Source organism: Ostreococcus tauri (assembly GCF_000214015.3).
Source record: "Ostreococcus tauri WGS project CAID00000000 data, contig chromosome 05, whole genome shotgun sequence".
Taxonomy (NCBI): Eukaryota; Viridiplantae; Chlorophyta; class Mamiellophyceae; order Mamiellales; family Bathycoccaceae; genus Ostreococcus; species Ostreococcus tauri.
In genome coordinates, this window is record NC_014430.2 from 79,104 (window position 1) to 93,342 (window position 14,239).

At 62.4% G+C, this 14,239-nt stretch overlaps 11 protein-coding genes across 11 annotated transcripts; 6 read left to right on the top strand and 5 right to left on the bottom strand.

Moving 5' to 3' along the window:
- Positions 1-37: 37 nt before the first annotated feature.
- OT_ostta05g00530 (Short-chain dehydrogenase/reductase SDR) lies at positions 38-1,201 on the top strand (the record flags this gene model as incomplete). Its single annotated transcript, XM_003079103.2, has 1 exon — positions 38-1,201. The coding sequence occupies one exon, from the start codon at positions 38-40 to the stop codon at positions 1,199-1,201; it is 1,164 nt and encodes a 387-aa protein (XP_003079151.2).
- A 37-nt stretch (positions 1,202-1,238) lies between these two features.
- Positions 1,239-2,045, top strand: OT_ostta05g00540 (unnamed product; the record flags this gene model as incomplete). Its single annotated transcript, XM_022984157.1, has 1 exon — positions 1,239-2,045. One exon carries the CDS (start codon positions 1,239-1,241, stop codon positions 2,043-2,045), a length of 807 nt encoding a protein of 268 aa, XP_022838913.1.
- Positions 2,046-2,120: 75 nt separating this feature from the next.
- On the top strand, positions 2,121-2,934 carry OT_ostta05g00550 (Adenylate kinase; the record flags this gene model as incomplete). The annotated part of the gene is made up of 2 exons (XM_022984158.1): positions 2,121-2,237; positions 2,332-2,934. 2 exons carry the CDS (start codon positions 2,121-2,123, stop codon positions 2,932-2,934), a joined length of 720 nt encoding a protein of 239 aa, XP_022838914.1.
- A 41-nt stretch (positions 2,935-2,975) lies between these two features.
- Positions 2,976-4,628, bottom strand: OT_ostta05g00560 (Tetratricopeptide repeat; the record flags this gene model as incomplete). Its single annotated transcript, XM_022984159.1, has 1 exon — positions 2,976-4,628. One exon carries the CDS (start codon positions 4,626-4,628, stop codon positions 2,976-2,978), a length of 1,653 nt encoding a protein of 550 aa, XP_022838915.1.
- Positions 4,629-5,017: 389 nt separating this feature from the next.
- OT_ostta05g00570 (Translocation protein Sec63) lies at positions 5,018-6,349 on the bottom strand (the record flags this gene model as incomplete). The annotated part of the gene is made up of 1 exon (XM_003079105.2): positions 5,018-6,349. One exon carries the CDS (start codon positions 6,347-6,349, stop codon positions 5,018-5,020), a length of 1,332 nt encoding a protein of 443 aa, XP_003079153.2.
- Positions 6,350-6,547: 198 nt separating this feature from the next.
- OT_ostta05g00580 (unnamed product) lies at positions 6,548-7,382 on the top strand (the record flags this gene model as incomplete). The annotated part of the gene is made up of 3 exons (XM_022984160.1): positions 6,548-6,646; positions 6,748-7,000; positions 7,033-7,382. 3 exons carry the CDS (start codon positions 6,548-6,550, stop codon positions 7,380-7,382), a joined length of 702 nt encoding a protein of 233 aa, XP_022838916.1.
- A 35-nt stretch (positions 7,383-7,417) lies between these two features.
- On the bottom strand, positions 7,418-7,900 carry OT_ostta05g00590 (unnamed product; the record flags this gene model as incomplete). The annotated part of the gene is made up of 1 exon (XM_022984161.1): positions 7,418-7,900. One exon carries the CDS (start codon positions 7,898-7,900, stop codon positions 7,418-7,420), a length of 483 nt encoding a protein of 160 aa, XP_022838917.1.
- A 71-nt stretch (positions 7,901-7,971) lies between these two features.
- OT_ostta05g00600 (Helicase, C-terminal) lies at positions 7,972-10,182 on the bottom strand (the record flags this gene model as incomplete). The annotated part of the gene is made up of 1 exon (XM_003079108.2): positions 7,972-10,182. One exon carries the CDS (start codon positions 10,180-10,182, stop codon positions 7,972-7,974), a length of 2,211 nt encoding a protein of 736 aa, XP_003079156.2.
- A 319-nt stretch (positions 10,183-10,501) lies between these two features.
- On the top strand, positions 10,502-12,370 carry OT_ostta05g00610 (Sodium/calcium exchanger membrane region; the record flags this gene model as incomplete). Its single annotated transcript, XM_022984162.1, has 1 exon — positions 10,502-12,370. One exon carries the CDS (start codon positions 10,502-10,504, stop codon positions 12,368-12,370), a length of 1,869 nt encoding a protein of 622 aa, XP_022838918.1.
- Positions 12,371-12,468: 98 nt separating this feature from the next.
- OT_ostta05g00620 (unnamed product) lies at positions 12,469-12,768 on the top strand (the record flags this gene model as incomplete). The annotated part of the gene is made up of 1 exon (XM_022984163.1): positions 12,469-12,768. One exon carries the CDS (start codon positions 12,469-12,471, stop codon positions 12,766-12,768), a length of 300 nt encoding a protein of 99 aa, XP_022838919.1.
- Positions 12,769-12,899: 131 nt separating this feature from the next.
- OT_ostta05g00630 (FAD dependent oxidoreductase) lies at positions 12,900-14,239 on the bottom strand (the record flags this gene model as incomplete). Its single annotated transcript, XM_022984164.1, has 1 exon — positions 12,900-14,239. A coding segment is annotated over one exon (1,340 nt), but the record flags the coding sequence as incomplete, so codon positions are not given.

Sequence of the window (14,239 nt, forward strand, 5' to 3'; positions counted from 1 at the left end):
TGACGTCAGTTGGCACCTCTCTCGTCTCCGTGAAGTCATGTCCGGCGCGATCGCATCGCGCGCGCGCGGCGTGATCCCGCGTCGCGCGACGAAGGGTTCGACGCCGCGTTCGCGCGCGCGCGCGCGCGCGTCGACGCGGCGGGACGTGTTGATTGCGTGGCCGCTGCTGTATGCAGCGCTCAATCGCATCGCGGACGCCGAGCGCGTCGAGGCGAGCGAGGGAGGGAAGAAGCGGGTGGTGATCACGGGGGCGAACTCTGGGATCGGGCTGAGCGCGGCGACGACGTTGGCGCTGAGCGGGGAGTGGACGGTGGCGCTCGCGTGTCGCACGAAGGAGAAGTCGGAGCAAGCGCGGGCGGAGATGGTGTCGAGAGGGGTCGCGGAGAGCGACGTCGAGTGCTACGAGTGTGATTTAGCGGATTTGGACTCAGTACGCGCGTGCGCTCGAGAATTACGGAGGAACGGTTCGATCGACGCGCTGGCGCTGAACGCCGGCGTGGAGTTCAGCGGCGACCCCGTGGTGCATAGAACCGCGCAGGGCCTCGAGGAGACGGTGGGCGTGAATCATCTCGGCCACTTTTTGCTCACGAATTTATTACTGGAGGATCTGGAGCGGAGCGAATTGGCGCATCCGCGCATCGTGGTCACGGCGAGCGAAGTGCACGATCCCGCGTCGCCGGGCGGTTCCGTCGGCAACGGCGCGACGCTCGGTTCGTTGGAGGGATTCGAACGCGATGGTAAACGATTCGAGATGGCAGATGGCGGTAATTTTGACGCCGACAAGGCGTACAAGGACTCCAAACTGATGAACATGTTGTTCACGTACGAGTTGGAGCGTCGACTGCGCGAACGAGGATCCAAAATCACCGTCAACGCCTTCGGTCCGGGACTCATCACGAGAACCGGTTTGTTCCGCCACCAAAATCCTTTATTCGTCAAGGTGTTCGATTTCGCCACGAATGAGGTGTTCCACGTCGCGGAGACCGTGGATCGAGGAGGCGACTGCTTGGTGTACATGCTCGAAGAGCCTTCGCTCGAGGGCGTCGGTGGCGTCTACTTCAACAACGGACTCGCCCCGGGAACGCCTCCGACCGGCCACAAGTTCGAGCGCACGGATTCCTCCGTAGAATCTAACAATCAAGACGAGGCTCGCAAGCTCTGGGTCATCTCTGAGGATTTTGTCGGTCTCAATAGTAACTAGTGACTTGTAACACTCCTGCGCGCATAACCGCACTCTCATGCGCACCGTCGCCCGCGCGCCCGCGTGCGCGCGCCCGTCAACGAGCGGGCGTCACCCATCGCGATCGTCCATCGCTCTGAGCTCGCGCGCGGCGACATCGAGCGCGCGCGCGGCGTTTTTACAGATTTCACCGCGTCGCTCTTCGACGCGCTCTCGCGCCCGCGCTGTCTCCCCCGGGGCGTTCCTGTGGTGGAGCCGAGAGAAGGAGCTTCGCAAGCGATGGAAGCAGCTCTGTGAGTTCGCCGCGGACGAGATACCGCTCGCGTCGCCGCTCGCGTCGACGAAATCTTTGATTCGGTGGGTCGGGGAGTATCCGCTCACGGCGGCGTCCGCGCTCACGGCGGTGGCCGGTGGCGTCTCGGCCGCGATCTCGGCGGCGGTGATACCGGCGGTGATTGGTATCGCGGTCGTCGCGCTGCCCGCGGTGCTCTTCGCGGCGGTCGGAACCGCGGCGGTGGCGACGCTCGTCGGAGCGCTCGTGCTCCTGATGGCGCTCCCGGCGCTTGGATTCTTATCCGTGTTCGGGGGGACGATCGCGGCCGCGGCGAGCGCGAAACTCTTGCCTCTCGCTATCTTAGGTTCGGGACTATTGTTCGGCGCGAAAGCGATCGAGTTCGGGGTGAAGGGCGACGCGAGAGCGCAGCGGCTCAAGGCGGGCGCCGACGCCGAGCCCGATTCGTGGGCGCCGAGGAACGCGAACGCCGACGCCGACGAGGACGATGAGAACGCCGAGGACTACGAAGAAACGGTGAAGAGAAACTTCGATGAACGGCTCCGAGCGCTCGACGGTGAGAAGAAGAAATGAGTTCGATTGTAAATGCAAACCACCGACGCCGAGAGCCGCCGACTCAGCGTCCGCACTCCTCGCGGCGCTTTATCCATGTCCCTGGAGGAGGTCTCCACCGAGGCCCTCATGGCCGAGATCACGCGACGGCTGGAGTGTCAGAGTAAACCCGAGAAGCGATTGATACTCGTCGGTCCGCCCGGGTGCGGCAAGGTGCGTCGAGCGAGCGAGCGATGAAGTCCTTCAACTAGAGGTTTTCGATCGATCCATCGAGCTGACTTCGACGCTCGTTTCGATCCGTTCGCAGGGAACGCAATCGCCGAAGATAAAAAGAGATCACTGTTTATGCCACTTGGCTACCGGGGACATGCTCCGCGCCGCCGTCGCCGCGGGGTCGCCGAACGGGGTGAAGGCGAAGCAAGCGATGGAGAGCGGCGCGTTGGTCACGGATGAAATCGTAGTCGGCATCATCGAGGAGGCGATCAAGGCGCCAGAGTGCCGAAACGGGTTCATCTTGGATGGATTCCCACGAACTGTGGTGCAGGCGGAGAAGCTGGACGCGATGCTCAAGGCGCGCGGGACGGCTATCGACGCCGTCCTTGACTTTAAGGTCCCGGACGAGGTCTTGGTCGAACGCGTAGAGGGACGATGGATTCACCCAGCGAGTGGACGATCTTATCATACGAAATTCGCTCCGCCCAAAGTGGAGGGTAAGGATGATTTCACGGGCGAACCGCTCGTGAAGAGAAAGGATGATAACGCTGAGACGCTCAAGTCTCGATTAGCGGCGTTTCACACACAGACGCAACCAGTAATCGATTACTACGCCGCTCTGAAGAAAGTTACCGCGATCGAAGCGAATAAGCCGGCGTCCGACGTAGAGAAGCAAATCTCCAAGGCGTTGGCGTAATACTAACGGTTAATCCACAAACCCATCATCTTGTAATATAACTACTCTATGTCTCTTTCCATGAGAGGTTGCCCCGATTTTACCGCGTCCTTTTCTCCGTACATGAGCTCCGCCTCCGTGAGCTCACTCGCATCAAATTCGTTGTCATCGGTTGAGTCTCTCGGCGCCTCGAGGCCTACGATTGAGGCGAGGCGTTCAAAGAGTGGCCGGAAGGTCCCAGCCGCCGGTGCCAAGTCTGTTGTGCTCATCGAGGCCTCCGCCACTCTCTGAGCGGCCAAGTTCCTGATCTCAATGGCTCGGATGTCATCGCCCTCCTGTTCTTCCATCATGGCCCAGGTGAGCCAGATGCGTTCGCTACCCGCGTCTACGTTGACGGCGCACTTGAAGAGCTGGCGAGCGAGTGAGATGTTCCGCTCTCGACATTCCAGCACGCCCCACGCGTGGAACAGTCGAGCCGCATTTTTGTTTTTCGGATCAACCCACACGCCGCGTTGGAACAGATTTCTCGCCTTCTCGATCTCACCCGCTCGCCACTCCGCCAACGCCCAGGCGTTCCAGTTTGCCTGGTGCCTAGGGTCCATCACTGTGCCCTGCTCGAAGTACTTTCGCGCCGTCACGATGCTCCCTTGCTCCGCTTCGAGCTTCGCCAGCGCCTGCAATAGGTACGTGTCTAGCGGGTTCAGTTTGCATCCCTTTGTCAGTAGCTCCTTCGCTCGGTCGACGTATCCAATCTTCGCCTCCCAGGTACCCCAGGCGAGCCAAATGTACTTGCTCTTCGGATCAGCAGCCAAACCTTTCTGGAAGAGCTTACGTGCCTGGTCTTCGTCGCCCGATCGACCCTCTAAAATGGCCCAAGACTGCCAGATGGCTCCCGATTTTGATCCAGCCTCGGTGCGAACGCCTTGCCTGAAGAACTCCCGAGCCTCGGAGATCCGCCCGCGCTCCATCGCCATGACGCCCAGAGAGTGATAGAGATGCGCTGAGGCATCCGTGAGCGGAACCTTGCGGATTCCCTTCATATAAAGCTCTCTCGCGCGCTGATAGTTCCCCAAGTTCCTCTCCAGCGTCCCCCATCCATGCCAAGCGGCGGCGTGTTTCTCGTCAGCCGCCGTCGCCGCGTCGTAGTACTTCCTCGCCAACTTGATATTCCCGCACTTTTCCTCGAGTACGGCGAAAGCAGTCCACAGATACGCATTATCACCCCCCTTTGCATCGCAGCCGGCTTGGTAAATCTGTCGCGCTTCGTCGTACAGACGCATCTGCACCAAGATTTGTCCAATACCGCAATACGCCCGGCCATCCGTCACGTCGTACGACATTGCCTTCTCGAACATCGCGATCGCCTGATATCGCATCGCTGTTCGCTCTTCCTTCGATTTCAAGTACCCCGCCTCGTTCCGCAGCTTCCGAGCGCGATAGAGCGCCAAATCTTGATTGATCTTGAGCGGCTTCTGCCCCGCGCGCGTCGCCGCCTCCGCCGTTCCGAGCATCTGCATCGTCGACCCCGGACTCGTGAGCACTCCGGCGGAATCCCCGTTTGCCCTCCCACGCTCCAACACCGCGTTCTCGTACGTCAACGGTGCCGCGCGTGCGTCCCGATCGCCCTCACCTGAACCGCTCGTTCGCTCCCCGCCCCGTCCGCTCGCGCTCCTTATCCGCCTTCGTTCGCCGTCGTCATCGTCGTCCAGACTCATCGACGCGCTCGACGCGCGCGTACGAATATCTCGATCGAACCCACGACCAGCACGCTCGCTCTCCAACGAGAGCGTCGACCACGGAGCGTCGAATGTGCGCGATGACGTCCTCGCCGAGCATCTTCCGACATCTCTTCCGCGTCGCGAGCTCGCGACGGCGCCCCTGGTGCGTCCGCACGACGCGTCGCAATGCGCCGTGAGGCGCATGTGATGCGCTCGAGCGCTCGCGCCCCGCATTGAGGCGTGAACGACGGCGTCTGCGGCGCGATACGATGAATCGTCGCCAGCGTGGTGGACCTCCAAGGGTTTGGCATTCGGATCGTTGCACGCGTCGATGCGGGAAGAGAACGCGCAGGTAGTTCGGGCTAGGATGTGGTTGAATGCGCTTTTCAATCCAATTCTACGTTTTCAACGGGATCGAGCATGGGAGTGCGCCGACGGCGGAGACCTTCGGCATCGGGATCGGCGGGTTCGGTCGGTTCGACCTCATCAAAGCGAGGCACCTGTCCGTGAGGGGTGGCGATTCGGCGGTTTCCGACGACGCGCGCGCCGCCGGCGTTGACGTTTTCGACACCGCGGCGTTGATTTTGACGAGATTTGGTGAAGCCCAGAATGCTGGAACCGACAAAGGTGGGACCGATGTGCACCTCGGGATATTTGTTGGCTTCGCTGGATGAGGCATCCGGATTGAGCTCGCGTTCGCGTCGCTCGTGTGCACGTTGCCCGAGGAATACAATTCCCTGAAGCACCGACAACGCGAGCCATATGACGATCAGGCTCCACAACGATCCGCACCGCTTGATCGTGGCCAGGGCACGACTTTGAACCATAGTTTCCGCGTCTGGGCGAGCGTCGTCAAACGTTCCCTTTGTTATCATCTCCATCGCCTTCTGCACCTTTATGAACATCTCTCGCTTCACCGAATCGTTGCCGGTCTTGTCCGGGTGATACATTAGACTCAAATCTCTAAATCGTTTGCGTATCTCCACCGTGCTCGCCGTCCGTCGCACCCCGAGTATCGTAAACGGATCGTCTCCCTCTTCGCTCTCGTATCCCAACACATACGCATACCTCTCGAACCACCACCACATCCTCGCGTACTTCGCTCGCTTCCTGTACTTGATCATGCGCTCGAAGTACGGCGAATTGAAGTACGCCACGGCGAATATCACTAAAATTGGCGCCGTGCACGCGAACGCGACGGTCCAAATTACGAACGACCACGCGGCGCTCGTCCCAAAGTAATACCCGCGCGTCTCCTGCAGCGTGCTCACGCCTTGGAACAGCGCCAACCCCACCAGTAACTCCCTCACGCCGTCGCGTGTCCACACGAAGTACATCACAAACCCTAAGAACGGAACCATCGTCCACAGTCTAGGATACATCACGCTCTTGAACACCGGTAACGCGTACGCGGTGAGGATCAGAAACAATCCCAAGCGCGCGCTGCCGCCTCGGTATAAACCCCACTGCATCGCCCCCGCGATCGCGAAGTGAAACGCGAATCCCAACCACGGGATTTTCGCCCGTCGCCATGCCTCCGGGTGCACCTGTCCGAGCTTCACGAGCTTTGGAATCATCACGCACTGCTGCGTCACGCTCAACAGTTCTCGCAGGCTCCAGCTCAGGACGACGTGCGCGATCGACGCCAGGGCGCCCTCGACGTCGTCCGAGCTGAGCATGACGATGATCATGACGATTCGAAACCACGGGAGACCCATGTTTGGGCGCCGTCGAGCGCCGCGCGGGCGTGTGAGGGAAAGATGACAACGAGCGCGCTCCTCTGTTAGTTGGACGTTGGCGCGCGAGGCGACGGCGCGCTATTAATACCACGTGCGACGATGCCGCGAGAGACCGCGGCGCGGTACGAAGGAGAACTCGTGGACGAATCACTCGAGGGATCGATTTAATTCGCGAGCATGGAGGCGGAGACGTTGGAATCCTCGGCGGAGTCGGCGCGCGCGGCTTTGGCTTTGGAGATGGACGCGCTGGACACTCGAGCGCGCGAGCGCGAGCGCGCGTGTAAGGTGCGAGAGATTCGCTCGCGTTTCCACTGAACGTATTACATAAATACGCGACGTCGTACTCACTGACGATCGCGACGGATGATCGCGCGCAGGAGCTCTCAGAAGATGCGACGGAGACGAGCGGTCAAATGCGAAGACTCCGCGCGAGGCTCGAGCGCGTCGGAGAGATCGAGCGCGACATCGCGGCGCGATCGCGCGAGCACGCGTCGGCGCTCGAGCGAAGGGTTCGAGCACTCGAAGAAATCGTGCGCGCGCGCGACGCGGCGCTGCGTGAGAGCGAACAAGGGAGGTTTGAACTTTTGGAGAAGACGAAGCGTCTCCAGGCGGAGGCGGAGACGCGCGAGAGCGAGATCGAGCTCGGAGGCCTTCGCGCGAAGCACTTAGAGGAGACGTCGACGCGCTGACGGAAAAAGCGAACGCGCTCGACCGAGCGCGCGCGGACGTTGGCGCGTTGCTCACCAAGCTCGATGAGCACAAGCGCTCCGCGGCGGAGCTCGAGCGCCAAGTCGACCTTTATCGCGAAACCGCGCGCGTCGCCGAGTCCCGCCAACTCGCAGCCGAGCTCGCCGTCGCGAAGAGCGACGCCCTCGTCCGACGATATCTCACCACTCCCGCGGGTGAGGATCGTCTCGCCCTCGAGCGTCGCGTCGGCGCGCTCCAATCTAAACTTCGGGACCTCGATTCCAAGGAACAACGCGTCGCATCCGCGTTACGTCGTCGCGATTAATATTCACAACATCCATTCGTTCCGCCATCATCGCGTCACGCGCCGTCTTCAATTTTCTCTTCTAATCCCCCTTCGTTCGCGTTCGATCCCGGAGCTCCGTCTCGCATCTTCATCGCCTCCACCGCGTTCACTTTCCTCAACGAATCCGCCACCGCCTCCTGCGGGCTCGAGTACTGCTGAAAATCAACCTCCACCGCCCCTTCGTTGTACGTCGACGTCGCGACCCCTCCCGCGATGGCGCTCACGATGGCGACGATCACCAATCCCGCGCTCGCGATCTTCCCCAAGCCATCGAACGATTCGTCCGCCCAGGGATCGTCGACGAGCATCTCTGGCGGGAGCGCGTTTTGCTTCTCTGGAGTCAGCGGTGTCGGTTTCTCGTCGCTCGCGTCGCGCCCGCGCGCGCCCGCGCCGGAGATCACGCGGGGTTCGATCTTTGATCGCTTCGCGCGCGCGCGGGCGTCCCTCGGTGGGCACCGGAGGCGTGGGGCGGGAACGGTGCCCGGATGAACGCGCATGAGTGGATGAGTGCGGGGCGCGGGACGACACCCGAGCGGTTTTACACGCGAGAGACATCGACGGTGCCGGATCATTTTTTCTTCCCGGACGATCTCTTACGCTTTCGAGCGTATGATTTTTTGGGTTTGGATCCGGCGGCGCGCGCGCGGGGGGGGTTCTTGGCGGCGACGGCGAGCGCCCACTCGTCGTCGTCGCGCGGGAGGCGGCCGGATCGTCGCGCGCAGTTATCGCACGACCCGGCGCATAAGTCCGGGGAGATGCGCTCGCCGAGATACTCGAGCAGAGCGACTCGACGACATCGCGTGCGGTCCTCGAGGAACGCGCGCACGGCTTCGAGAAGGGGCATCGATTTCTCGAGCCGGCTCTTCTTGGAGACGCCCTTTTGCGGCATCTTGATGAGGCGCTCGATGCGAGATATGTCGCCGCGCGCGTAGAGCACGACGCCCCTGGCGGGTAACCCGTCGCGACCGGCGCGACCGACCTCTTGGTACAGACCTTCTAAACTCTTCGGCGCGCAGTGATGGACGACCCAGCGCACGTTTGGCTTGTCGATGCCCATACCGAACGCGATGGTGGCGCAGCACACGGAGACTTGGCCAGATTGCCACGAGTTCTGCACGGCGAGCCGCTGCGAGTCCGTCATACCGGCGTGATAAGCCGCCGCGCTGGGACCCGGCGCTAGACGCTCGCGCTGTCGACGCGCACGCGATTCATTCAGCGCCTTGGCCACGGTCTCCGTCTCGTCGCGACTGAGACAGTATACAATGCCCGCATCCGACGGTCCGAATTCGTCGGCGATCCAGTCTGCAAACTTTTCCAAGTCGTGCAAATCCCTCTTCGGCATAACCGTAAAAGAGATATTCGGGCGGTTGAACGTTACGAGGAACGTCTTCGCCGTCTTCGTGATCTTCAAAATCTTCATTACGTCCGTGCGGACTTGTAACGTAGCCGTTGCCGTGAGCGCCGTGATAGGAACGTTCGGGTAATCCTTTCGCAGGCAACCTAAAGCCTTGTAATCCGGTCGAAAGTCGTGTCCCCAAGACGACACGCAGTGCGCTTCGTCGATCACAAAACGCGTCAACATCCCGTTCGAGTCCAATTGATGGAGTATATCAGCCAGTGTCGCGCTCGATGCCAACTTTTCTGGTGTGACGTACAACAATCGAATCGTCGGCTTGCGCTTCCGCAGTTCTCTGAGCACCGCCACTGCATCGCCTTGCGACTGCGCCGAGCTGAGAAATGTCGCCGGTATTTGGAAATCCTTCACTAAGTGCGAAACCTGATCCTGAATGAGCGAAAGCAAGGGCGAACACACGACGGTGACTCCGCCTTGTAAAGCAGCCGGAAGCATGTAGCAGAGCGATTTCCCGCCGCCAGTGGGCATGAGGACGAAACAGTCTTTTCCGAGTACGCTTTGCTCGCACACTTCGCGCTGGCAGTGTCGAAACGAACCGTTCTTGAAAATCATGACGTTCGCTAGATCGAAATCGTCCATGTCCTCCCAATTCGTAGGCGCGCTCGCGGACGCGCGATGCGCGCTCGCCGTCGCCGCCGTCCTCGCTATGGGCGCCGTCGCCGCCGTCGCCGCCGTCGCCGTCGTCGTCGTCGCCGCCGGGGCGCTCCGATGCTTCACCCCTGCCATGGCTAAAATCGCGTCACCGCGTCTAAATTCCACCCCGGTCGAAGTCCCACGACCCATGAACGCGGGCGCGGTGGCCTCGGCGTATCCGCGCTCGCGCGTCCACGCGACGCTCCCGCCCATGACGTTCCTCCCCCCCTCGAGCCTCTTCAACGCACGCTCGCGCTCGGACTCCTCCTCGGAGTCACTCAGAATCACCACGTCCGCGTCCATCTCCCTCGCGCTCGCCCGCGCGCCCGCGTTCGCCCGCGCGCCGTTTGAATATTCATCCGACGCGTCCGACAGCTCCACCTCCAACAAAGAATCATCCATTCGTCTCCCTCCCCCCGACCCGCTCGCGACGTTCAGGACGTCTCGTCCATTTTCCTTCTCCCCCTCGCTCCCGTCATCGATCGTATCGTCTTCGCTCGTCATCGAATCATCCCTCGACGCGTCGTCGTCGAGCGCGTCGAGTTCGTCTTCGCTCCGCGCCAGGACGTAATCGATAAACTGCTCACCCGCGTTCGCCGACGTCACGTCTCTCGCCGACGGTCCGTACGGCTCTAAGAACGCCCTCGCGAACCGCCGCAGCGTCCGCCGAGGCGTGGAGACGAGACGCGACGCCTCGGCGCGCGTGACGAGTGATTCCACCACCAGCGACATCGCGTCGTCCCGCGCCGTGCGCGTCGCCGCCGACCGCGCCGACGCGTCGAAGAGCTCCCGCACCGTCCGCGTCGTCGTCCCGCGCGCTCGCGGCGACCGTCGACGCTTCATGGCGCGCGGCGAAGTGTTCACACGGTCGCACATCGCCCCACGCGTCATCGCGCGACGCCCATCGCACGCGCGCGCGCGCGCGAGGGTCCAGCGCGGCGCGCGCGAGCGGTGACATCGCGCGCGCGGCGTCGACGCGGGCGCGACGTCGACGGCGGCTCGCGCGGCGTCGGTGGTGGGTCGATCGCACATTCTCCGGCGAGGACGAATCATGACACGCGCGCGTCGTCTCGCGTCGACGCTGGCGCTCGCGGCGGTGCTCGCGCTCGCGCTCTTGTCGCGCGCGGACGCGGCGGCGACGGAGGGCGCGCGCGCGCCGAGCGAAACCGCGGTGGGGCCAGAGGGGAGGGTTTCGGCGCGGCGACTCGCGGGGTCGGGACGATGGCGCGAAGAGGCGCGCCCGCCGCCGCCCGCGCCGCCGGCGCCGCCGATGACGAGCAAAGAACGGCTGCGGGCGTCGTTTGAAGCGGCGCGGGAGGAGGTGGAACGCCGGCCGTGCGCGCCGAGCGGGGTGGACGGCGGACGCGCGGCGAAGTGCGCGCACGTGCGACAGACAGAGGCGTGCGAGGGTAGGTTGAAAACGTACCTCGAGTACGCGTACTGCGATGACGCGGGATCGACCACGACGGTTGGACCGATCGTGGTGCTGCTGTTGATGGCGGTGGGGTCGACGTACGCGCTCGCCGTCGCCGCCGGGACGTTTTTCGTACCGGCGCTGGAATACGTGTCGACGCTCATGCGCTTGACCCCTGAGGCGGCGGGGGTGACGCTCTTGGCGCTCGGAAACGGAGCACCGGATCTTTACGCCCAAGTGAGCGAGATATCCGAAGGCGTGCTTCCGAACTTGAACGTCGTCATCGGGTCGACGCTCGGAAGTGGCTTCTTCATCGCCACTGTGGTTTTAGGCGTCGTCATCTTGTCCGCGCCGAACGAGCACGTGGTGATAAATAAAGACATCCTCGGTGCCTCGATTGGGTTGTTCGCGATGGCAAACATCGCGCTGATGCTTGCGATGTGCCTCGGAAAGTTCAAGACGTGGTACACGGCTTTCTTCTTCTTCGCGTACGCGGCGTATTTGAGTTTCATGGTGGTGCAAGACAGATCGCAAGAGCGCGCTCCGAAGCAAAGGCCCGACGTCGAGACGGCGAGCGATAAGCGCGAGGAGCCGCTCTTCGATCTAGCCGCCGCCAAGGGTGGGCCAGACGACATCAAGGGCTCCGTGCGACCGATGAAGACGACGAGCAAGGATGGTGACGGTATCATCGCCTCGTGCACCGCGGACATGAACGTTTACGAGAAGAGAGCGTCGTGGATCACGATTCCGATTCGCGTCGCCATGGCGTACACAATGCCCGTCGTTCGAGCGGGCTCGATGGATAAAGTGTACGCCATCGCGCTCGGGTTCATGGGGCCGTTGTTCTTCTTGTGCGCCCCCGGGAACGATTTTCTCAGCGCCCTGGGCGGCAGCGACACCATGACCACATTCGTGCTCAACGTGCTCGTATCGGCTTTGTGCTGCTTCGGCGTCTCGTACGTCGTCAGTACGCAGTACAAGACGGCGCCGCTCCCTGCGGCGACGGAGTTCGCGTCCATGTTCGCCTTCGTGCAGTCCATTTGCTGGATGCACCTGATGTCCGACGAGCTCGTTCTCGCTCTCGGTGCGTTATCCAAGATCGCCGGCGTCGATGAAGAGATCTTCGGTGTCTCGTTCGTCGCCTGGGGCGACGGGCTCGGCGATCTCATCGCCTGTCGCGCCGTGGCCAAGGCTGGACAAGTCACAATGGCCGTCGTCGCGTGCTTCGCCGGTCCCGTCTTCAATCTCTTGATCGGTCTCGCCTCGTCCATCGCTTTTTTGACCTACGTCATCGGTGACATGCCGTACAGGGTGAAACAGGGCGAGCTCATCCTCTCCATAGGCTGTCTCTTCACCGTCATGTTCACCATCTCGCAGCTCGTCAACAAGTCTCCGAAGGAGTTCGAGATGAAGCGCACCGTCGCCCTGGCATCCTTCGCCACCTACGGCGCCTTTCTCATCGCCTACTTCTTATGCGAGGCCAGGATTCTCTTCGCCCAGGCGTGACTGTAATCGAATAAAAACAATATTTTGACGTCGACCCGTCCCGCTCGCCGCGTCGCAACCGCCGCGCCGTCCCTCACTGTCCACCGCTCCCGAGCGTCATGTCCGGCGCCTACCGCGCCCTCGTCGCCGTCACCGCCAGGTCAAGATTCGCCATGTTCGCCTTCACCGCGTCCGTCATGGTGGCTCTACCGCTCCTCGGGACGAAGCTGATCATGGGCGCGACGAACCCAGAGCAAGACACAGAGCGCGAGAACGTGTTGCGGAAGCGTCACGGGATGGATTCGCGAGCGAGGACGAATCGACAGCGCGCGGATTTGATGCACATGCTGCGAGACGCGAGCGAGGGTGGAGAGAAGATGGACGCGCGATGGAAGTCGGCGCTCGGCGTGCGGAAGTGAGCGATTCGACGGAGCGGAGGCGCGTCGCGCGCGGAGGATTTAGATGTACCTGTAGTTGTTGATTACCTTGTTTTAATGCGTTAATGCGTGATTTTAGTCTATGTGTTTGACGATGCGAGCGATCGGGACGGCTAGGGCGGGGCGCGGGCGGCGAGGCGGTCGATGACGACGCGGGCGACGTCGACGCCGATGGCGTCGGCGGGTCCAGCGCCCTTGCCTTGGCATCCGGCGACGGCGATGACGTCGCGACCGACGCCGAGAGTTTGGACCTGTAGCGAACCATCGCTCGACGTGGCGTACGCGCACGCCTTGGACGAGAGGCTTTGGAAATTGATCCCCGGGAACATGTGGAACAGGATGTCGTGGAGTTGGTCGGCGACGACCTCATCGCCGTCGCTCGACATCCACTCCGCGAGCTCGCGCTCGGTCTTGATCCAACTCGCGTCCGTCTTGTCGAAATAATCGAGCGGCCCGCCGCCGATCTTGACGTACCATCCCGCCGAGGGAACTGGTCCGGGGTAATAAATCGGAGGCAACACGTACACGGATTTCGCCTCGTTCGCGCTGTGATCGCTCCCGGCGCCCTTAGAGACGCGACGCACGCGCGCGGCGTCTAGGATGGCGCGAGGAACCTCGTACTTAATCGTTGGCATCCCCGCGAGCGCTCCGGTAACCTCCGACTCGAGGACCTCGGCCAAGAGCACGGTGCGTCTCGCGATGCGCACTTCGCCGAATCGCGTCGCGTCCTCGTCGCCGTCATCGATCAATCCGCACTCCCTGGCCAACGGCTCGGTGTAGTACCCGCACGCCATCACGCACACATCACACGTGTACGCGCTCCCATCATCGATCGTTACCGTGCACTTGTCACCGTTCGCACCTCCCGACTCGACGCGCTCGCCCGTCGCCCGAACGACCATCGCGTTCCCCTCGCTCGCCTCGCGCATCAGCGCGTTCTGCGCCTCGCGCATCGAGTGCGGATTCACGTATCCACCGACGTCATCCCACACCGCCTCGTACCCCTCCGGGACGTCTTTTCGCGTGAAAAACGTAAACCGTTCCCCGAACGCGTCGTCCGCCGTCTTCGCCCTTCGATGCGCGACGTCTCTCGCCCGCAAGCGCGACGCCCCTCGCTCGACGAACGTCTCGCTCCCGATCGCCAACGACCCACGCTTGGTAAAAAACGTCGTTCCACTCCTCTGTTCCATCTCTTCAAACCCCTCGATCGATCGCACGTTCACATCCGTCCACTCGTCCCGACCCTCCGCGTCCAGCGGTCGCACGATCCGTCCCAAGTCATCGCTCCCGCTCGTCAACCGTTCGCTGTCCAGGACCAGGACCCGGCGCGCCCCCAACGCACAGACGTGCCTCGCGACCGCGCTACCGATCGGTCCGTTCCCGAGGACGATGACGTCGAACGACGATCCGGGCGACGGGCGCGCGTCCCGGGCGCCGCGCGTCGCCGCCTCGC